Source organism: Sinocyclocheilus grahami, unplaced genomic scaffold (assembly GCF_001515645.1).
Source record: "Sinocyclocheilus grahami isolate Dianchi unplaced genomic scaffold, SAMN03320097.WGS_v1.1 scaffold184.1, whole genome shotgun sequence".
Taxonomy (NCBI): Eukaryota; Metazoa; Chordata; class Actinopteri; order Cypriniformes; family Cyprinidae; genus Sinocyclocheilus; species Sinocyclocheilus grahami.
Window position 1 is genome coordinate 1,056,660 of NW_015505363.1, and position 27,955 is coordinate 1,084,614.

Consider the following 27,955-nt stretch of genomic DNA (forward strand, 5'->3'; position numbering starts at 1 on the left):
TCCATGCTGTGCCAACTCACAAAAGAGAGAAACATGCCGCGGCTACATAAACACAAGCACTGACTAGAGCGGACTTGTGCAGTGAGGCGCAGATCAGCTCTAACGTCACTGAATCTGCTGTTAAAAATGAACCATCCATTCATCATCATGCAAAACATACAAGACAAATAACGAATTTTTCATTGTTTCTCAAAACGTCATAGCATTTCCACAACGGCAATGACATGACTGTGGCTTAAAATCATTTACGTCCCCACGCATCATGTACGTGGTCAGGTGTTGACGTCATCAAATTGCGATCGGTTCATGAGATCGGCCAAATAGTGAGTACCGATCGAGTCATGAAATGTGATTATCGGCCGATACCGATCTCTGGCCGATCGATCGGAGCATCCCTAATATATATATAGGAATGTCAACGCAAGCTAACATATGCAAGATAGATATATATATATATATATATATATATTAGTTTGAACATGAAATATTTATAAATCTAAGCTGTGTCCCAATTGAGCGGTTGCATCCTTCGAAGGATGCAGACTTCAAAGACTACACCTCTGAAGGCTGAACCGAAAAAAATATATATATATTACAGAGGTGGCTCCTTACTTCTGGTAGTACGGAGTCAAATTCTCCCCTTCATCCAGCACTCGTCTCCCTGCAAAGTCGATTGTGATCTTGCGGTCTTTGCGGGAGACGTGTCGAAGCTCCCGGAGTTCCTCCTCTCGCTTGCGTAATGCCTCCCTCTCACCTGGAGAAAGCCACTGGTTGGAATCCGTTGCAAAATAATCGGATTCATCATCCAAGACTTGTGTTCTCTTAACACTAAAAGAAAGAGGAAGAGTTCAAATGATATAAATGTCTAACTTTAGTTTTGTGTGTGCATTATACTTCAGATGGTTCGTGGGCATTTCTCAGGCTGAAATTAATCTAATTAATCCCTGTCAATTACATCAATAGGGTAACAGCAGTGTATTTGGACAGCCAGACCTGTTCTTGTCAAACTCCAGAAGCTTGTCTTTGTGCTTTACAGCTTTTTCCAGACCAGCTTTCATCTTGGCCTCTTGATGGGGGAGATACTCCCGCTCGGTTCCCTCTGGGGCCATACAGAAAACGAAGGCTGTCACACAAATGCTGCCAGTCAGGGGAAAACAAATACAATCACTTCATTTCTTACCTCCCATGAGTTTTTTACGGAGCTTTTGACTTTTGTTGGAGTCCCGCTGCAGTATCTCTTGCTCCTCTGTAGTACAGACCTGAATTATGCGTGAAAATGCTAAGCAGTGTTGATGAAGGCTTCTTAAACCAAAGGTTCTCAACTCTGGCCCACGAGATCCACTTTCCTGCAGAGTTTAGCTCCTAAACTCACCTGCCTGTAACTATCTAGCAATCCTGAAGACCTTGGTCAGCTTGTTCAGGTGTGTTTGATTAGGGTTGGAGATAAACTCTGGAGGAAATTGGACCTTGAGGGCCAGAGTTGAGAACCCCTGTCTGAAGCAGTTGTCCATCACTTTCATAATCAAATTTGCAAGGTCCATAAGATTAGACAAGATGTAGAAAAGTGGTTAATTTGCATGGGCTTTTCCATGGCCAATGCAAATAGCTATATAAATACAGTCAAACATTTTGTATTTTATGTTAATGTTTTTGTCTGCCATTCACCAAGGCTGCAGTTATTTATGCATTTATATTTATATTTAATCAAATTCATTCGGAAACAAAAATATTGTGCAATATTATTACAATTTCAAAATAACTGTTTTCTCTTAATATAATTATGCTTAATTTTTATGGAAACCAGTGTCTTTTTTTCAGGATTCTTTGATGAACAGAAATGTTTTATTTCATGTTCTTGTTTCAAACCAGCTTTCCCTTCTTCTTACTCTTTGCATTAGCTGAACACCCTCATTGCAGCTTTTGCTGCCTGTCAAATATGCACGTTTAAAAAAAATAAACAAATAGTGATCCCAAACTTTTGAATGATATTGTATATATTATAAACATTACCATATTTACAGTATTTTGCTGTTTTTTATAAAATTTTTGGTGTGATATGACCAGACATTTTCTGTTTTCATGAGATTCACCCTTAAAAAACTGTTTTCCAATAACATGACTATCTGTATTTTCATTTGAAAATTACTGCTTCTGACATTTACTTATTTTACGGAACATCTAAAAAAAAAAATAGCCTTGGCAGATAAATGGGTCTATCACAAACAGACTGTATTGATTAGTAAGCTGACAAAGCTCACCAAAAGTGAAGAGTTCTGAACCAGTGAAGCTTTCGACACAATTGTATCAGAAAAAAAGGTTCTTTACTAGAAGCTTTTCAACGCAAGATTATGTTGTAATAATAAATAACACCTTCCAAAGTGCTGTGTTCCTTTACAGCCGCTGGTTCTACAACTGATTTTTTGTATATAAATAATGTTCATTGTAAAAATCCTTCAATTGTGTCGGTGTACTGGTACTAAGATAGAAACTAATTCATAAATTAAATCCACAATCTTTCTATTTTAACTCTGACTTAGTCCGGTTATTTCATAGGCAAAGTTCATTTGAGCTAAATATTTAAAAACAAAAAAACAATGCAAACGCATTATAAAGTAATATAATGTAAGGGAAACGGTGCCGAGGTTCACGTCGTTTGAACCAGATACTTAAGCAGTAACATGGTTTTCAGATCAACGAAGCTTCAAACGTCATAGATCACGTGCTTTTGGCAAAATGAATCAAGCTCTGATACGGTGCTTTGATGTGAAATGTGTTGGTTTTTTTTGATACAAGCTTCGGAGTGTCGAGTATAGCATCACTACTCACCAGACTGCCGCAGAACAAACAGGGGCCAGAGCCTTCTTGCTCACACACTATACGGCCGCAGCTCAGACAGTTGTTGATGAGTCTGTGTTTCTGAGCCAGACACTCGCAGGGTTGACGGCCAGGCAGTAGAATAGCCAGCTTATCTCGACCCTCTTTAGCATACAGATTCACAAACTTGTTCTTCTTTTTCACTGAGCTGGAGCCGCTGTTTTCTTGTGCCTGATAAAAGAAAGTAAATCCCTCTGTAATTCTTTCGACCTAGTTAAACATGATATGTTTTATGAAGGAGTTTTAGATATTTAAATGAGTTGACATACCTTCATCAAGTCAATGGGAGTTTTCACAGGCTCTGGCTCTGCCTGACAGACAGTCACAATCTCTTGCTTGTTTCTTCCCTTTCGTTTGGACTTCTTCTGAGCATCTTTGGAAGCTGTATCTAGACCCTCTGTGGTAGACATTTTATACAACATTCGTTTATTGACACTGAATAGATATATTACAATATGTGAAGATGCTCAGATCAAGCAATATAATGGTTGTTTTGTACTTTTAAAAACTGCGATAATACAGAAGTAGCAACTTCTTTTCTTTTGCTTTGTGACCTATTGATTAAAAAATTATGTAGGCCGGGGACTTGGTTCTATTCATCGGCTGTTGACTGGATTTTGAGATATGGCTGCTGCACTCACAATTGTAAGCAGATAAACAGCAGCTTGCAAGGGCTGGGTTTAAGGCCTGTTCACGCCAAGATGAATTTTAATTTGAATGAACAGCAGTTAATGCATCTGTTCAGACCGACAAGAACATTCACACTTTTTTTTTTTACAGAGGTGTTCTAATCTCTTTTCCATTGCACTGCAAATAAAACCAGTAAGATTTACGTTTTTGATCATGTGAATGGAGACAGCGCTGTTATGCTATATGACTTGGTGGTAGGGATGGGCGATATCTTATCGTTTGCGATATACCGGTAAAAATTCTCCACACGATAAGAATTCTTCTTCCCGCGATAATAATGATAAAGTCTAGTTGTTGACATATTTCTGTGTGCGACTGTGTGGAGTGACGTGAAGGAAGGCGGACGTGAAATTGAGCAGCTCCTTCTACAATCTGGAACAGGTTTGGATAGGGCGGTACAGTGCGACAGAAATCAGTCTGAGCCTTGAGTAAATGTACTACAGTAGCACGTGTGCGACACAGTTTTACATGTGTACGAGTCGTTTACAAACCTGTTGTCCAACAAAGAGATTTTAATTTATTGACATGCTCTCCATATTAACTTCATAACATAGTCGAGCGTTTGAAATTACTTATTTTTGTAATCAGACGTGGTTTCGTATCACAGAATACACCTATTTTGGGTAAAAAATAGTAAAGATAATACTTTTCTCTAAAGAAACAGGATTCCCTAAATTATCGTCATTGATATCGCTATCGCAATAAATATCAGAAATTATCGAGATATACTTTTAAGCCCATATCGCCCATCCCTACTTGGTGCTCACAAACAGGCAGCATTGCTAATCAACAATAAATAGTAGTAGAACCAATCAACTATTTCTCTGTACTGTTTGAAAACATGTAAATGTTGTTTGTTTCTTCACTGTGACAGGCCATGACAAAAATGAAAAGTTGCACAGTGATGCCCCAGTGTGTGCATGTGTTTTACATTATTAAGTGCAATTATGACAAATACCAGTCAAAGCATATCAAATGCTGAGACAAACATAAGAATAACAATTAAAGAAAAAACATTAGCATCTTGATAATCAAATAGCATTATACTGCTGTCTTTGTGTGTTCCTGTATTTCCCATAAGCACCACATACTGTCAGAGTGAAATTGGATTTTTCATTTTTCAGCCCATGTGCCGTTTTAGACTGAAGAGACCAATTGCATTGGATTGAATTATTGTGCCGAACATCTGTGTTGATGTGAACAGGCCTTTTAAGTGGGCTAAATGATTGGAGAAGATACAAACCCAATTCCAAAAAAGTTGGGACACTGTACAAATTGTGAGTAAAAAAGGAATGGAATAATTTACAAATCTCATAAACTTATATTTTATTCACAATAGAATATAGATAACATATTAAATGTTGAAAGTGAGACATTTTGAAATGTCATGCCAAATATTGGCTCATTTTGGATTTCATGAGAGCTACACATTCCAAAAAAGTTGGGACAGGTAGCAATAAGAGGCCGGAAAAGTTAAATGTACATAAAAGGAACAGCTGGAGGACCAATTTGCAACTGATTAGGTCAATTGGCAACATGACTGGGTATAAAAAGAGCCTCTCAGAGTGGCAGTGTCTCTCAGAAGTCAAGATGGGCAGAGGATCACCAATTCCCCCAATGCTGCGGCGAAAAATAGTGGAGCAATATCAGAAAGGAGTTTCTCAGAGAAAAATTGCAAAGAGTTTGAAGTTATCATCATCTACAGTGCATAATATCATCCAAAGATTCAGAGAATCTGGAACAATCTCTGTGCGTAAGGGTCAAGGCCGGAAAACCATATTGGATGCCCGTGATCTTCGGACCTTTAGACGGCACTGCATCACACACAGGAAATCACAACATGGGCTCAGGAATACTTCCAGAAAACATTGTCGGTGAACAATCCACCGTGCCATTCGCCGTTACCGGCTAAAACTCTATAGGTCAAAAAAGAAGCCATATCTAAACATGATCCAGAAGCACAGGCGTTTTCTCTGGCAGAGAGAACTTTTTCACCAGAACATCCAATTATGGCATTCTAATTTAAAACTCAGGAAACTTTCAAAAAATAAACATACACGTGTATGAATTGTTTACATGAAAACAGATGAATGGAAAAGAGGTAAATTTTTATTGAAACCTAGCACAGAAGAAGAGTTTGAATTGAACAACAACAAAAAATCTAGATGTGTTAAAGGGGCCATATGATGCTTTTTTAAAGATCATTATTTTAGCCGTTTTAGGGGGGCGTGGCAGAGTCTTAACTTTGATAAAGAATATCTCTTTGGTTTTGAGACTTTAGTCTTAGCAACTTCAGGGATCTTATCTATTCACAAACAGCTTGTAACACTCCAAAGAGAAAGGAAAACTTGAAATCGCATCATATGACCCCTTTAACTCAAATATTATCCTTATTTCTTACCTTAGTGTCTGTATTCACTTTAAAAACATCTGTGTCCATATTTACCCATGATTGCCTCTTTCTTAAGGACGCCCCCTAGACCATCAGGCGCTTGCATCTGACACCTCTGCCATCTCTGCACCAGCTCATCCACAAAACCTTCCTTGTTTCCCTCTGTTCCTTGTAAGAGATCTCCAACATACTCCACAATTTCATCAGCATTGTCAATAGATAGGATGTACCTGAAAACACAGATCTTTTACAGACTTTTCTAACAGAATGCCTACTCATTCTCACAGAGACCCTTTCAAAAACAACACGTCTGGTTGGATCCCAGATGGCCAAACACACCCATCACAAACTCCAAAGAATCTACTGTCAGTTGTGTATTTATTAATCACCACATACATTTCTCATTAGCAGTATTTTGTTACATTAATATATATTTTCCATGGTCAGTATTGAAAAGTAAGGTAGTGGTAGTATGGCACTTTGTGACTAAATCTCATAATGATGTAACAAGGTGTTTACATAGTATAAATGGTATGTCAAAGACAAAAATGTGCCACCGTGATGATTTTGTACAAAAGAGGTTTGCCCACCAAGTTATCCCTTGCCTTGTTGTATTTATTCCATTCTTAACGTAACGTTAAGTCCACGTTAACGTTACATAATTTCTACAAATGACCACAGATAGACTTGCGCACAATTCATCCTCTATTAAATTGTACTTACTGTACAATGTCATCGCTTGCCTCCAATCCAAAACTATGATTTAACTTATCAACAGTCCAGCGAAGCAAAGAATCAGCCATGATGAAGTTAGTAAAACTATGAACCACTGCAGCGTCTGTAACTGACTCATACGATTAAAATGGCTTCCGGGAGACGTGTTTCATAATAATAGTCTCCATCGACTAAATCCGTCAGGTAAAATGGGTCTAAACAATGCTTATACAATAGTAACATTTAAATATGTATTTTCAATTAAAGGTCTATTCAAGTTTACCACAAGCAAACCTTGATTTATTGTCCCTACCGCTGCTGAAGTTGTAGCATATGAGAACTGTTACTTTTCTCAACGCTGGTTAGGATGGACCAATCACAATACGTTTGCGCTAATTGCGATATCATTACGATCGTCGTTTGGATTGCGATGTTATTATGACCGCAAGATTATTATTTAAATGATTGTGGATGCTGAAAAAAAAGTTTTTGCTGCTTAACATTTTTTGTAGAAACTGTGATGCACTACATTTCGAAATTGTATGTATGTATTTATTAAAATGTTCTATTATGTGCCAATAAAGTTATATATTGTTTTATTTTACATGAGCTACATTCATGTTTCCTTAATTATGATGGTAACATTTTATTTCACGTGACTAAAATATAATTTCCTAAAATAAAATAATAATATAATGCATATACAATGTAGAAGTTCAAAACTGGTGCAACACGACTTTAATATAAACTTGCAAAAAAAGAGAAATAAGAACACCATAACATTTAAAAAAATGTTCAACCTAAATCAGAACAGGAAGTTAACACATTACCATTATGAAATTGATGCAAGAAAAAAAAAAAAAAGAACACAAACTGTTAAAGAGATCAAATGTTCAGCAGGAACACACATTCGCTTAACTGATCATAATAACATACACTCTAAAAAATGCTGGGTTAAATACAACCCAGTGCTGGGTCAAAACAGCCCAATTGCTGGGTTTGTCCCTATTTTACCCAGCACTGGGTTGTATTTAACCCAGCATTTTTTTAGAGTGTACTACTATGTCATTGCTTTTCTCTGTAATTTTAAAACACTTGTTTGTTTCCTCAATAGTATTGCAGTTATATATAACTAAATGCAACCTCTGACAATGAATTAAAATGACTGTACTGACTTTTCTTTCTGTTTGACGTGCATATATTAAACAAAGTTTAGCTCGCTTATTGTCAGGGTCACCCATTATGCAAAATGGAAATACAAGCTTGAAGTTTTTATACAGCTACCACACACAAAGTTATTTTACAGAAGAATATAACAGTCTGTATGGTATGCACTGGAAGTGAAGCACATTAGATTCACTTTTAAATTAGCCATTTTAAATTAAACATTTTTTTTAATAATGTGACATCACTTATGGACAGTGTTGGGGAAAGTTACTTTTAAAAGTAATGAATTACAATATTGCGTTACTTCCTAAAAAAGTAACTAATTACGTTACTTAGTAACTTTTTATGGAACGTTTTGCGTTACTATTTCTCATCCGTCTTGCTTGGCCCCATTTTTCTCTCTTCAGAAAAAAAAAGAAAAGAAAAGAAATCTAAAGTTATTTTTACTCATTAGTATTGTTGATCAATGAAGGTCAGCAGCAAAGTTAATAAAATGGAAATACATAAAGGATATTTGTGTTACTTAACATGTTTGCATCATGTCCTGAGTTTGCATTTGACTGTTTTTATTCATTTTGAGGAATGCTGAATCTGTTTTTGTGCGAGTGAGATGAGTAAATACATGTTGACATTTAGTCTAGAACTACAGTAACATCATGTTCACTCAGCGCACACAACGCCTCTGCACTTACTCCTGATTTCTCTCAATACGGGGACAGGAGAGCTGTCAGTCAATACATGAGAAAACAAAGATATTTTATTGTTTAATAAAACAATAATGCATTACTTTACTAGCTACTTGAAAAAAGTAATCTGATTACGTAACTCGCTGTACTTGTAATGCGTTACCCCCAACACTTCTTACAGACATCACACTAACATAATAAATAATTAATTTAAGCATATTTTAGCACATAGGTGTCAAAACTCTGCTCCTGGATGGCCACAGTCCTGCAGAGTTCAGCTCAAACTTGCTCCAGTACCTACGGTACCTTTAGTTTTCAAGTAATCCTGAAGACCTTGATCAGCTGGTTCAGGTGTTTAATTAGAGTTAGAGCTAAACTCTCATTTTATGTCCTTCACAAGCTGTATTTGGCCCATGGTCTGAGTGTCTGACACACCTGTTTCACAGCTTCTGTATTTAACATAAACACACTGAAGATCCACTGTCAACCCCAACACCAAACCCTGCACAGAGGGGCTCAGTAAATGTGGAGTGGAAGGTGTAAATGTGGACCATTTGACCAATTTCAGAGGAAACACTGTAAAAAGACAAAGAGCCAGTTGGCTGATCTAGATACACTCCTATTATGTTAGAACATAATGAGGGTGCAGGTATGTCAGTTCTTGCATTATTATGCCTGGCATAGTAATTTTTACCAGAGCAGACCAGACTCCAGGACTTCTCGTTGAGTCCAAACCTGCAGTCGCTCCCTCCTTTCCTGTTGATACCTCGATATGTGACTGCTATATGACTCCAGCCACTCCATTCAGCCTCCCAGTAACAGCGTCCAGTCAGGCTCTCTCTACACAGAACCTGCTCGTAGTGCTCAAATCTTTCTGGATGATCAGGATATGGCTGCTCCTCTTCCAAATATGTTGCCTTTTTGTTGTTCTCAGATAGAATGAGATGAGTGTTTACTGTATTTTGATCAAATGTGAGAACACGGGCATCTGAAGGGAGATTAAACATAAATAATGTCAATAATGATCATTAGACATTGTCCTTGATATTGTCATGTTTGGATTTAGCTTGTGATTGTAAGGCATTATTCTTCTATGGCTGCTGTCGAATTTGTGTTATAAAAGCACTATAATGAATTGAACAAAAATAAATGTGCATGCAGTTTGCTTGTCAGGGAGAGAACCTACATTTCCGCAGTCCTGGTGTGATTCTGAAAGACTCTCCATGGTCAAAACTAAGCAGTACAGAAAAAGGCATGTAAAAATAGTCTTAGAATAACAGATACATAATGGGAGGTGAATTAAAGTCCTGAAATCCAAAAGATTTACAAATTTATGTTATACCGATTAAGTGAAGAGCATTGAATCAGGCATTCATTTTTTTGTTGCCTGTGCACAATGTTAGTATTATGAACCGTATTATTATAACTGTAGTATTATGCTGTTATTGTTCAGGTAGTTGCTTCCAACGAATTGTCCAGCCAGATCTTTTAGCGAAATTCACTTGTGAGGAATTCTTGACAGCATAAGACATGTCTATATAAGCATGATCATTATCTATATAATTTCAACTCTGTGGAAAGTAATGTAATATCTGGTAACACAGTGTTTGGACTAAGCAACCAGACGTCAACATTTTTGGGGGAAAATAACTCTTGGCACAAAAACTTTGTATGTAAAATGTTTGTGCAGTCATTAGGCTGCTGGATTCATTGCATATGCTTGCTCAAGGTAAAACACAATGAAATAATAATCAAATAGAATGCTTTTATACTATACAGTATAGCGTATACACATGTAAACAACACGATTTTAGGTCCACATACTTGAGTATCTCCAGTTTGCAGTTTGGATGGTTCAGTCGATCAGAGAGCATCTTGACTCCTGAATGTCCAGGGTGATTGTAGCTGAGATCCAGCTCTCTCAGGTGTGAGGGGTTGGAACTCAGCATCGAGGCTAGACAACAACAGCCTTTCTCTGTCACCATACAGCCAGATAATCTACAAATATGCATAAAAACAGACATATAATTTACAAACACACATTGTTTTTAGTACAGTTTAGGACACTAAAGTGTGATAATTTACACACAGTATTAGACAAGATGCTATTAAAAGTGAATTGTGTCTTTTAGGGCTGGGCAGTAGGACGATATATATCATTACTACGGTATAAAATGTCAACCGTAAAATATCTTTTTATTCTGTGTATGAATGGTTAAAACGTACAGTTTAAACAATAAAACTAGTATTAATAGTATCCTACAAAATTAAAAGAAAGTAAATGTAATTTATTATGAATAGAATATTTTAATATAAAATATTTAGATATTATAAACTGATTGAAGTAAAACAGTATCATGAGATTTAAAAATAATTCAGAAACCCCTTATTTAAAGTTGAATTGCACCTACAAGTTGCATTTAATATCAATCAGTTGGGAGCAGTTAATCTAAAAGTTGAGTGTGTTTTTATTAAATCATTTTCCCAATAAAAGAAAAAGAAAAATCAAACGAGGTGAAGTACTTCTCATTTCTAAAGTATTTGAGTTTATTTATTATATAAAGCACTTTTTTGTCGATTTTCAGAATAACTACATATATAAATAAATATATCATGAAATATATTGTTACCGTGAAATAAAATTATTCATACCGTGAAACAGAATTTTGGTCATACCACCCACCCCTTCTTTGGGTCACTTGGGTGTAATTTTTACACTTGATTAATTTTTTTTTAATAGTCTGTGAACTGTTACAAATTTTTAGAGACCTCAGTTTCTCTAGTTGACAGTTTGGACTCTTCAGTCCATCAGAGAGAAGCTTCACTCCTGAATCCTGCAAGTCATTGTTACTCAGGTCCAGCTCTCTCAGGACGGAGTTTGATGATTGTAGAGCTGAGGCCACAATTTCACAAGATTTATCAGTGAGATTACAATCAGCAAGACTATAAGAGAGCAAAACACAATTCAAATTAGATCAACAAACAACTGCATAAGGTAGTTCAAATATAAGTCGAATAATCTTTTCTTTAAACCTGTATCTCACTAGCCCACTCAAAACAACTTGATAATGGTCAAGGGTGGCATATGTATTGACTGTTTATCTTCAAATAAAACTCCCTTGTGTCATGGCCAACTCCCTCTGATTTTCCAAGAACTATATTAAGTCTAGTCTTGCCAGAAAAATAAAAAGTTGTTAAGTTGTAAAAATATAAAGTTATGAAAATTTTAAATAAACATCAATCAGAAGACACATCATTCATTATCTTAAGTAAAAGAAGAATTTAACACTCACAGAGCTTTTCTGCAGTTTTTCACAGCTGGTAAGAGTTTTCTGCGACCTTCTTCTGATGTATTAAATTTCTTGGGATCAAGTTCCTCCAGCACATCTTCTGACATCTGATACATGTAGGCGATTGTTGAGCAAAGTGCAGAAGAGAGTTTCTTCTCTGAGTGTTTGTCTGATTTCAGAAACTCCTGGATCTCTCTGTGCAGAGTCTGATCTTTCATTTCAAAGAGACAAAGAAAAAGATTGATGGATCTGTCAGCTGAAAGGTTATGTCCAAGTTTAATTTTGTCTTTAATATAAGCAGTTGTTTTCTCAATGCTCCTTGAGCAGCTGTGAGTGTTGGTCAGTAGATCCTGTAAGAGTTTCTGATTGGAGTCCAGTGAGATGCCCAGCAGGAACCGGAGAAAAAGATCCAGGTGTCCATTCTCGCTTTCTAAGGCTTTATCTACTGCTCCTCTGAGCAAATTATGCAGGGAATCAAAAAACCTTAGTTCCTCCACAGTGTTAATTACATAACAATAGAACACATAAATAGCAGCAAGAAACTCCTGAAAGCTCAGATGTATGAAGCAGTAGACTTTCCTCTGATGAATCACAGATTCCTCCTTAAATATCTCAGTGCAAATCCCAGAATACACTGAGGCATCTATGACATCTATGTCGCACTCTTTCAGATCCTCCTCATAGAACATGATATTGCCTTTCTTCAGCTGTTTGAAAGCCAGTTCAGCAAGTTTCAAAATCACGTCTCTGTTGGACTGCCAGTGTTTTCCAGGATCTCTCTCATCATACTTCTGATTCCTTAGGTTTATCTGAATGAGCAGAAAGTGGATGTACATTTCAGTCAGAGTTTGAGGGATTTCTGCACTGTCATCTTGTTCCAGGATGTTCTGAAGCACAGTGGATGAGATCCAGCAGAAGACCGGTATGTGGCACATGATGTGGAGGCTTCTTGATCTTATGATGTGCGAGATGATTCTGCTGGCTTGATGCTGATCACTGATCCTCTTCCTGAAATATTCCTCCTTCTGAGGGTCATTGAATCCCTGAATTTCAGTCACCCGGTTGATGTATTTTGAAGGGATTTGATTGGCTGCTGCTGGTCTGGAGGTGATCCAGATGTGAGCAGAGGGAAGCAGCGCTCCTCTGATGATGTTTGACATCAATACACCAACTGATGAAGACTTATTTATATCAGAAACCATCTCACTGTCTGAAAACCTTAGTGTAATTCGGCTTTCATCCAGACCATCAAAGATGAACACAACTTTACATTCATCATAAATCTTTGAGTCCAGATCTTGAAGTTCAGGAAGAAAGTCAAGCAGAATTTTGTGAATACTGTACTGATCATCTTTAATCAAGTTCAGCTCTCGAAATGGAAGCACAAACATGAAATCTACATCCCGATTGGCTTTTCCCTCAGCCCAGTCCAGAATGAACTTCTGCACAGAGACTGTTTTTCCAATTCCAGCGACTCCTTTAGTAAGAACAATCTTTATTTTGTCATCCAGCTTTCTTCTCTTCCCCTCGCATCCTTGTTCGGGTAAGGATTTAAAGATGTCATTACAGTGTATTTGAGTGTTTTGTGAATGTTGTGTTCTGGCTGTTTTCTCCATCCGTAACACTTCATGTTCCTCATTCACCCCTTCACTTTCTCCCTCTATGATACAAAGCTGTGTGTAGATCCTGTTCAGGAGTGTTTGATTCTCCTGTAGTTTGATTCCCTCAAATAAGCACTCATACTTGTTCCTCATGCTGGTTTTGTGTTTCTCTTTGACTCTCTGCAGGACATCATCCACCAGAGAATCCTGCTGCAGGTTTGTGTAACAGAGAGCAGAACTGGATCCTCCCGAGACTATATATGTTTGTAGAACCGGACGTATTATAGACCTTTTCTTGCATTGAGGGCAGTCAAAGTCTTCTGATTGACTGAATTTATCCCAGTAGCAGCTGATACACTTCCTGCAGAAACTATGTTTACAGGTAATTGAGACTGGATCTTTCAGAACCTGCTCACACACTCCACATTTGGAAAAAGCCTGCAACAAACACCTGCAGAGAGATCTCAGATGTGTTATATGACATCATCAGCACTATAGGCACATTTTGAAATTTTCAAGCTAATTCGCTAATCATATTCGCTAACCAATGCACCAAGTTTTTCATTACACTGTTACTTTTCTTTAAGACTCAGCCACATGCTGATATTGCTTTGTGAATCTGCTTACAAACAGATCATAATGTGAAAATTTGTAAGAAACCGAAACGCCTACATTTATCCTTCTGTCCTGTATAGGCTATTAAAGGAATAGTTCACCCAAAAATGAAAATTTGCTGTTAATTTAGTCACGCTCAGACCATCCAAGAATAAGGTGACTTTTTTTCTTCAGTAGAACAGTAAAGAAGATTTTTGCTGAAACCATGGTCCTTTGGTGATTCATACAATGCAAGTCCAAAGCTGCCCATTTTTGAGAATAAAAAAAGCATATCAAAGAACACAAAATTAATACAGATGGCTCCTGATGATATATTAAGGTCTTATCATGCAAAATGATCAGTCTGTGCAAGAAATGGAACATTATTTAAAGGGGTCCTATTATGCTTTTTCACTTTTTCAACTTTAGTTAGTCTGTAATGTTGCTGTTTGAGCATAAAAAAGATCTGCAAAGTTACAAAGCTCAAAGTCCACTTCAAAAGGAGATATTTTATTTAACAGAAATCATTTTTCAAAAACTACAACGAACGACTCGTTTGGACTACAACGCATATTTTCCGGAATTTGTGATATCACAAATACCGACGAATGGGACGAGACCTGGTTGAGCTGCACTAGAGAAGGCAGCAAGTGTTATCACTATGTCAAACACGTTAGCTTTCCCAAGGCAGACGAACTTAGAGTGCTTACAATCATCCGGGTTTAAATCGCGCTCAAATTGATTTGATTTTGACAAATTTTGACAAATTGATTTGATTTTGACAAATGTCACGTAAGGGGCGTGACATTTCCCGACCAGGCGCCGAGTGCTGCCAATCACAACACACACTGGCCCAGCTAACCAATCACAGCACATTTCGTATTTCAGAAGGCGGGCCTTCATTTGATACAGGAACTATTCGAGCCGTTCGTGCTAGACTGGGGAGAGAGGTGGGGTAATAATGTAAAATATGTGAAAAATAATGTGTTTTTCGAACAATCTAGTATGAGAGCCTGTTCTAGTACACCCCCAAAACAAAATCAAGACTTTGTCAAAGAGCATAATAGGACCCCTTTAAAACATTATTACCTCCATTAATCCATAGCGTCAGACAAACAGCCCTATGTGATGTCTGATTCGCGAACAAATCATTCTTTTGAACGAGTTCTTTTTGGTAAATTATTTGAACCAGTTCACCAAATCGGACTGAACTGTCTGAAACAGTTCATCGCTCGAGAAGCACAGGACAGAACTCGAAATGAGCCAAAAAAAACAGTCGTATATGCTCCTATGATGCTGGTTTTTGCCAACTCATTTACCACTCCAACATATCACTAAACTGAAGAAAGAGTTCCCACACAGACCTGATGAGCCGGTGATATGTGTATATGTGAACCAAGGACTTGAATGAAGGGGCGAAATTAAAGTTTTATGGTTTCTCATAGTTTATGTAAAAAGGTGAGCGTCAAAACAAGCTTATTCACTTTATATGCTTTAGACATGCAAAACATCCACGTTTTACATCATCATTGGGCACTTTAATAAAATAATGTGTATAAGTTACATCATTGTGTGATTAATTAAATGAACTTGTGAATTAAACCAGTTAATTAAAACGAACTATCTTAAAGAACCAGTTCGCGGAAAAGAATGGCTATTATTACAGGTAATAATAGTGTAAATAATGTTCAGTTTCCTGCACAGACTGATCGTTTCGCTTCGTAAGACCTCAATATATCGTCAGGAGCCATGGGTATTCATTTTGTGTTCCTTATATGCTTTTTCAAAAATGTGCAGCCGCTGATTTGCATTTAATGAATCAACAAGGTTCTCACACAGTTTCAGCTGAAAAACTACTTTACTGTTCTACTGAAGAAAAAAGTCACCTACATCTTGGATGGCCTGAGGGTGAGTAAATTAACAGCAAATTTTCATTTTGGGTGAACTATCCGTTTAAGATTAAATCTTGTGTCTCACTTGGGGTCAGGGTTCACTGCTCCACCACTGAATTCAGGTGGCATGCCCATAGATACATCACTCTTCATAGACACACAGCTGGGTTCTGGATTTCCCGTCCTTTTGGTCTGAGCAGAAACAGCTCCCTTTCTCTTCTCATAGAAACTCATTTTAGAGGCCCTGCTGCTCTTCAGAAGTGGCTGGTATTATGTCTGCAAATACATACACACATTAAAATGGGGCATAACTGTCCTGAATGTTAATATCATAAAGAAAAAAAATCTAATTAAAAGAAATTCTCAACAAAAAAATCTTAAAGAAATAGTTCACCCAAAAAATTTAAATGTACTCACCTTTAGACCATCAAAGATATAGATGAGTTTGTTTCTTCATCTGAACTGATTTGGTGAAACTTAGAATTATATCACTTGCTCACCATTGGATCCTTTGCAGTCAATTGATGCCGTCAGAATGTCCAAAGAGTAAAAAAAAAAGTCACAATAACAATAATTCACAAGTAATCCACACAACTTCAGCCCATCAATTAACGTCTTGTGAAGTGAATAGCTCCGTGTTTGTAATAAACAAATCCATCATTAAGACGTTTTAACTTTAAAAGTCCATCCCGTTTTCTTCTCTACCAATATATTACTTTAGAAGTGTTTTGAACTGATTCAGACGAGACAACGTTTTCACTGGAGAAAGCTATTTTATGGATAGAGGACATGCATTTTAACTGGAAGAAAGTTTGAAGTTAAAAATGTCTTGATGGGTTTTTTTCTTACAAACAAGCAGCGGATTACTTTGTATTACTTATATTACTTGTGGATTATTGTCATGTTTTTACCAGCTGTTTCATTCTGACGGCACCCATTAAAGGGGTCATGAACTTTTTTTTGTACTGTTCTCTGAGGTCTACTTATAATGTTATCAAGGTTTTTACATCATAATTTAGAAGTAATAGGCTATTTTCTGTCCTGTTTTGACCCCGCTCATCGGAACACTCTGTTTCAATAGGCAAGGCAGATTGTACTCGGAAGTAAACGCCCACTGACATGATTGACAATATAGACATGATACATACATAATTGTCTATATTGTCTATATTATATATTGTGTTTTTGCTTTTTTGTACATTGTCTATTTTGTCTATTTTGATATTAATCTTTTTATTATCTGTGTCCTGTCTTGTTACTGTCATTCTTTTGCACTGTGGAGTGTCTGTCACTAAAACAAATTCCTCGTATGTGTAAACATACCTAGCAATAAAGCTCATTCTGATTCTTCTGATTGGCTAAAAGTTGTGCATGTTTGACAGCCTACATTGCTCATAGATGGACGCTGCTGTGATTTAGGTTAAAAATGCATAAATACTCAGTGCATATCAAACGATCTGTAATAACAGACAAAGCAATAGTGACTACATAATAAAAACAGTTACTTGTGTGTTGCGACATTACTATCGGATCCAATAGTCAGCACAGCATCATCTTTTAGTTTCAGTCTTTCTGAAAATCCTGCATCGAATTGTGTCTTGTTTGTAACCGAATCCACGGTAAAATTAAGTGAACAAAGGACCAAGTTCTTACTGACGCGGTCTGGATCTTCTTTAAAAATAAAATTTCCTAAAGTTGGGATCAGAAGGAAGGCAATGCAAAGACTATGTTTTTCCACAAATTGGCACTAAGTTTGTCAAAAGTACCGACTTTTTAAAAATGTGATGATACCAGCATTTCTAAGCCGCATTTATCAGCGGATCCGTCAGCGGATCCCTAATATATCTGCTCATATAGATATGCTCATAATATATCTGCTGATAGACGCGGCTTTCAAACGATCCCGTGTGTATCTTTGTAAGCGCTCAGTGAAGAGCGTGAAGCGATGATCATTGTAGCCAATCACAGATATATCTGTTGAGAATGAGAACACAATGGCCAATCAGAGGTGTTTAAGAATCTGCTCAACAGCGCTCAAAATGCTAGCATAAAATGCTGGTGTCATCACATTTTTTAAAATTTCAGTACTGACTGGTACCGAAGTCGATACTTTTGACAACCCTACTTGGCACTGAACAGCGTCTTGTTGGCTTTGGAGCCATCTCGCCATCAGACGAGGAGTGGAATTCAAACATATAGATTTTAATCACATCCAGGGAACAAGGAAACAGACGTAGCAAGGGTAGACATATACTGACATTCACAATACCGGACGCCAAACTAATAACATGGAACACTATTTATACAAATGACATGACGATGGGATGACGAGACACACCTGGGATCAATAGAACTAAGAAGGGGACACCTGGAACAAAGGACAGGAACGGGAAGGACCAAATATGGGCATGGAAACACATGGGGAGCAAAACACACACAAACCATGGAACAGCATCTGACACCCTGGAGGCTGGTGCAGGAATGGGACACGGGGAATACCTCCAGGGTGGATCAGACAGTCCAGGGTGCCATGGTGGCACAGGGAGCTCAGGGCGCCATGGCAGAGCAGATAGTTCAGGAGGCCACGGCTGGACGGCCTCAGTGGCCTTGGCCTCGTCACTCGGCCAGGTCACAACAGACGGACCCATATTACCCCAAAAAATCCTTGGAGAGAATATGGTCTTTAGAGGCCCGCCGTAGGCCTAACTCGGGAACTGTGGCCCTTCCTGGGCTTGACTTGGGGACTGGAGCCCTCCTTGGGCTGGACATGGGAACTGGAGCCCTTTCTGTGCTAGACACGGGGAATGGAACCTTCTCTGGGCTAAACTCGGGAACAGGAGCCCTCCGTGGGCTAAACTCGGGAACAGGAGCCCTCCGTGGGCATGATTCGGGGGCTGGAGCCCACACTGGAGCGAGCTCTGGAGTGAGCTGCGGCCGGCAGGCTTGACTGAGGAACGCCCGGCGGACTTGACTTAGGAGCGGCTGGCGGAGGGGTTCCGTATCAGGTTAGGAGGCTCTCCAGACACCGGATGACCGCCTCCTTCCAGTCGAGGTTGGTGGTGTCTGGGAGTTCCGCGGGGCGATATGTGATCCCGAGCCGGAACAGCGTCACCAGGGTCTCCCCATCGAGGGAGCTGGCGAGGGCAAGCGGCACAAATGCCCTCGCGTAGGTGATCGGATCATGGCTCGCCTGAGCCACGGCGATGAACATCGCTCGTTCCTCCATTAAAGAAGGGAGAAACAAACAGGAAAACAAAACAATTTTCAAAAACGAAAAACAAACATGGGGAGAAGGGGCGCCGCTTACTGTCACGGTCCGGTATCTTGTCACAGTGCTACTGTGTTGGAGCGCGGAGCAAGGAACGAGGAAACCAGGAGTACATTAACACAGGAGATTTTAATTATAACCAGGGAACCAGGAAAACACACATAGCAGATGAGGTAGACATAAACAGACATTCACAATACTGGATGCCGAACTGATAAAATGGAACACTATTTACACAATTGACATGACGATGGGATCACAAGACACACCTGGAATCAATAGAACTGAAAAGGGGACACCTGGAACAAATAAGGACAGGAACGGGAAGGACCAAATATCTTGACTTAGGAGCGGCTGGCGGAGGGGTTCCGTATCAGGTTAGGAGGCTCTCCAGACACCGGATGACCGCCTCCTTCCAGTCGAGGTTGGTGGTGTCTGGGAGTTCCGCGGGGCGATATGTGATCCCGAGCCGGAACAGCGTCACCAGGGTCTCCCCATCGAGGGAGCTGGCGAGGGCAAGCGGCACAAATGCCCTCGCGTAGGTGATCGGATCATGGCTCGCCTGAGCCACGGCGATGAACATCGCTCGTTCCTCCATTAAAGAAGGGAGAAACAAACAGGAAAACAAAACAATTTTCAAAAACGAAAAACAAACATGGGGAGAAGGGGCGCCGCTTACTGTCACAGTCCGGTATTCTGTCACGATTCGCTACTGTGAGGAGCACGGAGACGAAGGAGTGAGGAGATGAGGAGTGGAATTTAAACATATAGATTTTAATCACATCCAGGGAACAAGGAAAACACACGTAGCAAGGGTAGACATATACAGGCATTCACAATACCGGACGCCGAACTGATAACATGGAACACTATTTATACAAATGACATGACGATGGGATGACGAGACACACCTGTGATCAATAGAACGGAGAAGGGGACACCTGGAACAAATAAGGACAGGAACGGGAACAAATAAGGACAGGAACGGGAAGGACCAAATATGGGCATGGAAACACATGGGGAGCAAAACACGGAACAGAGTCTGACACCTCTTATATGTCAAAAGATCAAGGGAATTTTGATTTCTCAGTTCATGACCCCTTTAACTACAGATGATCCATTGGTGAACAAGTGATATAAAGCTCAATTTCTCCAATCCGTTCTGATGAAGAAACAAACTCATCAACATCCTGGTTGGCCTGAGTACATTTTCAACAAACTTTCATTTTTTACTTAGTAGTTTGGCATAATCTTTATTCTAAAAAAAATCTTACAATACAATACTGCTTATTTTATTAATATTTTATCAACTTTTGTCAGCCAAATCAAGTAATTTATGAACATTTATCAGCTCGTTTCCTCCTAAAACCTGAAAGAATATAACGGTCAAGGTTGTCAAGGTTTGTCTTGAAATCTCACTCCCTCCCTTGTGTCATGGCCAACTCCTTCTGATTTTTCAACAGCTATGTTTTACAGAGTAACATTAAGGGAACATTTTTTTAACACAAAGACTAAGGATTCATTTGATATCTTTTGCTTTTCATAGTGTTAAATCAATTAAATTAACCCTCAGCAGTCTATTATAGCCTACCTGCACAGAGCTATCCATACGCATTCCCATTCACTTTAATGGTAGTTGATCTGCAAGTGGAATGCTTCAGCCCTGGATGTACACAAACTAGATAACGTTACTGTCATCTTTGCTTCAGTAGCTCTCAGTTCCAGAGGCTCTCCAAAAACCTGGAAATGGTAAAACATCTACTAAAACTTCTGTTACTTTCATCCAACTAGTTCAAATTTGTATTTATATTTCTAAGTCATGAGATCAACAGTATAATGTAAGTAACTAAATATTCATTTTAGATATCTGAAACTAAACACAAAGTGACGACAATGAAGCTATCGAATCTGAATACAATATTAAATGTGTCACTTCCACAGATTATACTGACAAATCTATTGTGTTTACAAAATCCAAGTTGTGAAAACATACAAACATAGCCTACCTCTCAAAGAGAAGAACATCACAATCAGACGACCATAAATAACACCACGCCCAGCTATGTCCCTGTCGAACCAGCTAGTCAGCCTTTCATTATTAGTCTGTAATTATCGACTTTATAGAATTACATGCATCCAAATACCTCTTTCCCTCTCTCCGCTTGCGCCTATGTTGCGACTAAACCCGCGAGTTTCACTTCATCATTGACATCACATGGCGTAAGGAATGAGTCAGTACTTGTTGGACACTCTGTTGTAATAGAGGAATATTTATCATGACATTTTTACACACATTATTCTCTCTCTAGGAAACTTGATGTGGATCCATTAACGTCAAGCACCGGTCTCTGCAGCAAAGGAGTGCTGAGCGTCAAAAGTTTCCGCAGTGGGGTTACTCTGCCGAGTATGAAGATTGGCAGGGAAAATAAATACATAAATAAGCGTCATGCTTTTGGTTTAAGATCCCCTCAGCAGTTTATAAAACGTTATAAATAATAAAAAGCTTAGTTGTTAAAATAATGTAATGACACATTTTTATTCAACGGTTTTTTAGCAATTTTAATGAGTTCAAAATGTATATAAACTGAGTAAATATCAACCGCTCACCCTTCGAAATATTAGGCAATGGCGGCAGTCCCGGACTGACCATCGGCCATAGACTGTATAAACACCGAGCGGCAACCTCTCGCTCTCTCTCGTGAAGCCAACAAGGAAGTGACTTAAACTGTTATTCATCAACTGGCCGCTAGAGGCTGGCTGGAAAAGGGAGTCAGTCCCATAGACTAAAAATGTTAAAATGCCCAACTTTACAGCAGAAAACAACCTGCTTCAAAAAATGATTTTGGTCTGTATAGCTAATTTTGCCCTTCATGACAACTGTGAGGGGGGTGATTTTTTTTATAACTCATCCGTTTAAATTATATTAAGCCTTAAAGTTCTGCATAATTAAGGGCGTGGCCACTTGAGTGACAGGTGGATTGCCGCTGCAGTCAACACTGTCGAGCTAGGTGGGCGTGGTTTCAGCAGCCAGCTCCCGCCTCTTTGCCCATTTTCGATTATCCGGGAGTGACGCGCGGTGACGCGCTGCCAAGATGGCGATGGCCGGCTCCGCCCACTTTAGGCTTCAAAACGCTCGTCGGAAGTCTACGGGTTACGTCACGGACACTACGTCCATGTTTTTCCACAGTCTTGTTTAAAAACCACGCCCACCTAGCTCGACGGTGGTGACAGCAGCATAGACTGTATAAAAACATGGACGTAGTGTCCGTGACATAACCCGTGAATTGCATTAACTTGTTTAGAAAAGTGCTATATAAATCAAATTTGCTTGCTTTAGACAGTGGACCTCAGTTTATATTATGTGTGGAAAGTCTTCTTCCAGTTGCTTGGAGTCACTGTGAGCTTGTCATCTGACTACCACCCTAAGACAAATGGAGCAGAAGATCCAAGCTGTCGGACATTCCAGCTGTGGACCTCTGGTTCCAGGAGACCGAAAGGGTTTGGGACTCATATCTGCAGAGGGCAGTTCAGAGAGAGCAGCGACACGCATCTACCATCAAGGGCACAAGGTCTGGCTCTTCACCAGGGGCATTCGCCTTCGATTGCCCAGTCGCAAGCGGAGTCCAGTTATAGGTCCTGAGTTATAGGTCCATTCACCATCCAGGGACAGATCAACGAAGTTGCTTACTGCCTGAACTTACCAATACAGTATTGTATATCACCAACATTTCATGTATCCCTGCTAAATCTTACTGTCACAGATTTTACAACACCCTCTGCTCCGCCCACTTGTTCCAGCTCACCAGAGTTCTGATTGCTTCCACCTGATCACCTCATTAACTCACCTATATAAACTCTCACTCCACCACAGTACTTTGTCTGGTCTTGCTAGTCACTACGGACTACTCGCCTTCACTCCTCGCCTTACCGTTACCCGTTGCGTCATGTTTGCTGTTTTTGGTTCTCCTTCAGTCTGCCTAGCTCTGGATCCATCTACCACCTACAAAGATAAGAACTGTTACTCATGCTTACAGGCTCTGTTTATTCTTCATCTGCAAGTTACTAATCTGGGCATCTGGAATATTGTCAATAAACAAGCATTACCGCTATTTCCTTGTCTTCTCATCTGTGTGCTGAGCTGACATATACACAACATTGTTAAAATGTGCTGGAAATGTTCAAAAAGTATTGATGCACGCACTGAAATAATTTCACCAAGTTTTATGTCGAAAACCAACAAATTAAATTAGCAGCACTATGCACTTTTTGTTTGCTTAAACATTGCAATAAAATGAAAAACGATGGCCGGATTTTAAAGTAACACAAAATATTTATAATGCTATCTACTGACATGTACTAAATGGAGTTTTGCCCAAAAACAGTTTTATAAAATGATAAATCTCACATTTCAGTCTATTTTTTTTTTTTAGGAAAAGGATGAGGCAGAATGATAATAGGGCTGTCAAACTGATTTATCACACACATAGGCTACATGTATGTATGTGTATATATATTTATGAAATATTTTCATTTAAATATGATTAATATTATGTACATTGCTTAAATATATACATGTATGTGGGTGTATTTATATATACATTTAAATATACACACATATATTATGTAAACACAAACTTTTATTTTAGATGGGATTAATCGATTTGACGGACCTAAATGATACATTTTAGTTCATCTGCTCCATTACGGAGCCCCTCACGTGGCATGCAGGGAAAAAAAAATAGTAGGCTAAATTGTGTGCACGATTTACTAATTCATTCCCTCGATTTACTAAAACAAGCACACGATTCATAAATCGAGGGAACGAATTAGTAAATTGTGTGCACAATTAAATTTTTTCTTGCATGTCACGTGCGGGGCTCTGTACTCCATAAACAATTCTACATAAAGTAATATGCATTCTAAAAATCTCAACACTTCGGATAACAAGGTAGCCTATTTTCCCTCTGCCGGTTTGGGTTTACAACAAAAATTTTGCGCATTGGTTTGAACAAAAACGGCAGACAGTCTGAATGAAAATCTACTGTATGACAGCAGGTGGCGCATATAGAACAGCAGAAATAGAGCGGTTTCCAGGTAACTGCTGTAAACAAAGCAGCGCTTCACTTGGAAGACAAGCAAATGTCATCTTAAATGTTTCCGAAGACAGCTGGTTCCCTATTATGCATTCAAACAATTCATTCAATCATATAATTTCTCTCAGCAGTCTGCCTTCAGTCATGTTTTCACACAAAACAAAATAATTAAAAAACTAAATTAAATATTAAAATATTTGCTAACAAACAAGATCATAATTAACCGAGTGAATTCCTAAAAAAAACAAAAAAAAACATTTTGGCTAATTGACCTTTAGGTCGGATTAGTTCCTAACTCCGGTGTAGTACTATGGGCGGGACGGCCAGCTTTGAGCCCACATTGAAGGCTGTTATAGTCTGCTCCACTGAATTCTTGAATGTCTGTACTGCTGTATTTGGGTGAGGCTCTCCGTTTACCCCAGGAAAGGACTTGAAGTTGGATGTAGGGTGTAACAACTCTTGGCAGGATAATGAGCAATAATCCTACAGCTTGGTTTGTGCATAGAATCAATGGCCTTCTGAGAAATGTGGTCAATGCTACCAGTTCACCCCAGTGGAATCACTTGGCGCTAGGACTAGTATGTGCCCTGTAAGGTCGTGGTGGGTGGGAGACAGGGCACACCCTAGATTGCCAAAAATACATTTTTATCAACAAATCCCAAGCAAATTGCTAGCAAGTCAGATTTTAATTAACCAAGTGAATTTAATCCTCAAAAAAAGAGAGAAAATTAAACAAGCGAACAACATTTTTGTGAACTGAACTTTAGAAAGGATTGGCTCCTAACTCCGGTGTAGTACTCTGAGTGGGACGACCAGCTATGAGCCCACAGCGAAGGCTGTTAATGTCTGCTCCAGTGAATTCTTGAATACCTTTACTGCTGTATTTGAGTGAGGCTGTCTGTTTACCCCATAAGGACTTGAAGTTGGATGCAAGGTGTAACAACCCTTGGCAGGATGATGAGCAATGATCCTACAGCTTGGTTTGTGTATAGAAAAGGTGAGAAACGCTACCAGTTCACCCCAGTGGAATCACTTGGAGTTTGGACTAGTGTGTGCCCTGTAAGGTCGTGGTGGGTGGGACACAGGGCACACTCTAGACTGCCAAGACACATAAGAAGATTTTAATGAACCAAGTCAGTCAAATCTTTGGAGGAAAAAAAAATCAACTAAGTAATTGACAAATGCCTAAATATCACTACAAAAGTTTGAAATGACAAAGCGAAAAAACTCCCCTACATGAAAACTGAGAAATTAGAAATTAATTAACCAAGTGAATCAATCAATCAATAATCAACAATCAATAAACAAACAAACTTTTAAATGACGAAGCAAAACCATTCCCTCATGCGAAATGCTAGCAAATTAGGCATTAATCAATCAAGGGTATCAAACATTAAAAAAAATAAAACACTAAGAATGTTTTAAATGAATAAACAGTTCCCGAAACAGTTCCCCCATACAAGTTGCTAACAAATTAGAAATTAATCAACCAAGTGAATCAAATACTCAAAATTTTTTTTTTTATATATATATATATATAATCCTTGAAAATATGTAATAAATGCATAAATAAATACTAGCACATATAACACTAGGAGAGTTTTAAATAAAGCAATCTGTTATAGTGTGCTCCAGGGGATCATTTGAACATCCATAATACTGTTTTTGGGTGATGCTGTCTGTTCACCACGGGTAAGCGAATCAAATCCTCAAAATAAAGAAAGAAAACAAGTATGATTTTAAAGCGATCCTAAAAATAAATATTCCCTCATCATTTACTCACCCCCATAAATAAAAAAATGTAATTCATCGAACACGAGTTTTGTTTTTCTTACTTGCATACAGTTTATCAATATTTTCAGTAATAAATATTTTGCAATTATTATTTATAAATATTTATTTTATTTTCAATACTTCGCATCAAGTTTCTAAATGTTTTTTTCAGTAGTCCCTATTATGCAACTTATGACACAATTTAATTGTGGTATTTTAAGTTTAAAAGTGTTTGCAAACTTATCTCTGTACCAATAAAATGTGCAACAAACAAGTTTTCCTTAATATCACTTGATCTTGGGGCATGTGAGATCCTGAACATTACAAATGATGGGATACGCTTAGCTGCTTAGTCCAGTGGTCCCGAGGATCCCAAATCTGGTGCTCCCAGGTCTCTGCTTCCTCACCTTGGCCGTGGAGGTTGCTCCCTGCTTCTTCATCGCACCCACAGAGGTTATTCTCAGCTCTGTTATCTTGGCCAAGGAGGCAGTGATGTCCTGCTCCCTCTCTTCCCACTCCATGTTCCAACTCACCCAAACACTGCACATCATTACCAGCTCACCAGGACTGCCAAAAGCACATCACTGGCCTTGAATAAGGACACACAGACTCTCTTGTCATGTTTATTAGTTACCTAGTGAGTGTCTTAGTTCCACAGACTGGGTTTACTTTACATTCCATACTCATGTCTGTGTACTGACAGACTGTCTGTCACTCACTCACTCACTCACTCAGGGATTGAGTGCCCTCTAGAGGACAACCAGGGCACTCCAGATGTATACAGGTGCATCTCAATAAATTAGAATGTCATGGAAAAGTTCATTTATTTCAGTAATTCAACTCAAATTGTGAAACTCGTGTATTAAATGCACACAGACTGGAGTAGTTTAAGTCTTTGGTTCTTTTAATTGTGATGATTTTGGCTCTCATTGAACAAAAACCCACCAATTCACTATCTCAACTAATTAGAATACTTCATAAGACCAATAAAAAAAAAAATTTTTTTAGTGAATTGTTGGCCTTCTGGAAAGTCTGTTCATTTACTGTACATGTACTCAATACTTGGTAGGGGCTCCTTTTGCTTTAATTACTGCCTCAATTCGGCGTGGCATGGAGGTGATCAGTGTGTGGCACTGCTGAGGTGGTATGGAAGCCCAGGTTTCTTTGACAGTGGCCTTCAGCTCATCTGCATTTTTTGGTCTCTTGTTTCTCATTTTCCTCTTGACAATACCCCATAGATTCTCTATGGGGTTCAGGTCTGGTGAGTTTGCTGGCCAGTCAAGCACACCAACACCATGGTCATTTAACCAACTTTTGGTGCTTTTGGCAGTGTGGGCAGGTGCCAAATCCTGCTGGAAAATGAAATCAGCATCTTCAAAAAGCTGGTCAGCAGAAGGAAGCATGAAGTGCTCCAAAATGTCTTGGTAAACTGGTGCAGTGACGTTGGTTTTTAAAAAACACAATGGACCAACACCAGCAGATGACATTGAACCCCAAATCATCACAGACTGTGGAAACCTAACAATGGATTTCAAGCAACTTGGGCTATGAGCTTCTCCACCCTTCCTCCAGACTCTAGGACCTTAGTTTGAAATACTGAATGAAATAATAATAATGAAATACAAAACTTGCTGTCATCTGAAAAGAGGACTTTGGACCACTGGGCAACAGTCCAGTTCTTCTTCTCCTTAGCCCAGGTAAGACGCCGCTGACGTTGTCTGTGGTTCAGGAGTGGCTTAACAAGAGGAATACGACAACTGTAGCCAAATTCCTTGACACGTCTGTGTGTGGTGGCTCTTGATGCCTTGACCCCAGCCTCAGTCCATTCCTTGTGAAGTTCACTCAAATTCTTTAATCGATTTTGCTTGACAATCCTCATAAGGCTGCGGTTCTCTCGGTTGATTGTGCATCTTTTTCTTCC

At 38.8% G+C, this 27,955-nt stretch overlaps 2 protein-coding genes across 3 annotated transcripts in view; both read right to left on the reverse strand.

The window, feature by feature from the left end:
* The window catches only part of trip4 (thyroid hormone receptor interactor 4), an 83,072-nt gene extending 76,255 nt beyond the window's left edge, over positions 1–6,817 (reverse strand). For both annotated transcript variants that reach the window (XM_016284547.1, XM_016284546.1), the window contains exons 1-7: positions 6,680–6,817; positions 6,011–6,186; positions 3,144–3,271; positions 2,827–3,045; positions 1,181–1,259; positions 994–1,099; positions 613–828 (exon numbers count right to left, since the gene is read on the reverse strand). In XM_016284547.1, the coding sequence (XP_016140033.1) occupies positions 613–828; positions 994–1,099; positions 1,181–1,259; positions 2,827–3,045; positions 3,144–3,271; positions 6,011–6,186; positions 6,680–6,759 (1,004 nt within the window). In that variant the 5' untranslated portion in view covers positions 6,760–6,817. The remainder of the gene's footprint in view (positions 1–612; positions 829–993; positions 1,100–1,180; positions 1,260–2,826; positions 3,046–3,143; positions 3,272–6,010; positions 6,187–6,679) is intronic.
* A 1,875-nt stretch (positions 6,818–8,692) lies between these two features.
* On the reverse strand, positions 8,693–21,867 carry LOC107594482 (NACHT, LRR and PYD domains-containing protein 3-like). The gene is made up of 8 exons (XM_016284548.1): positions 21,776–21,867; positions 20,760–21,565; positions 15,986–16,176; positions 11,817–13,865; positions 11,293–11,466; positions 10,348–10,521; positions 9,710–9,756; positions 8,693–9,511 (listed from the first exon to the last, which is right to left on the reverse strand). The coding sequence occupies exons 3-8, from the start codon at positions 16,132–16,134 to the stop codon at positions 8,979–8,981; spliced, it is 3,126 nt and encodes a 1,041-aa protein (XP_016140034.1). The 5' UTR covers positions 16,135–16,176; positions 20,760–21,565; positions 21,776–21,867; the 3' UTR covers positions 8,693–8,978.
* Positions 21,868–27,955: the final 6,088 nt, after the last annotated feature.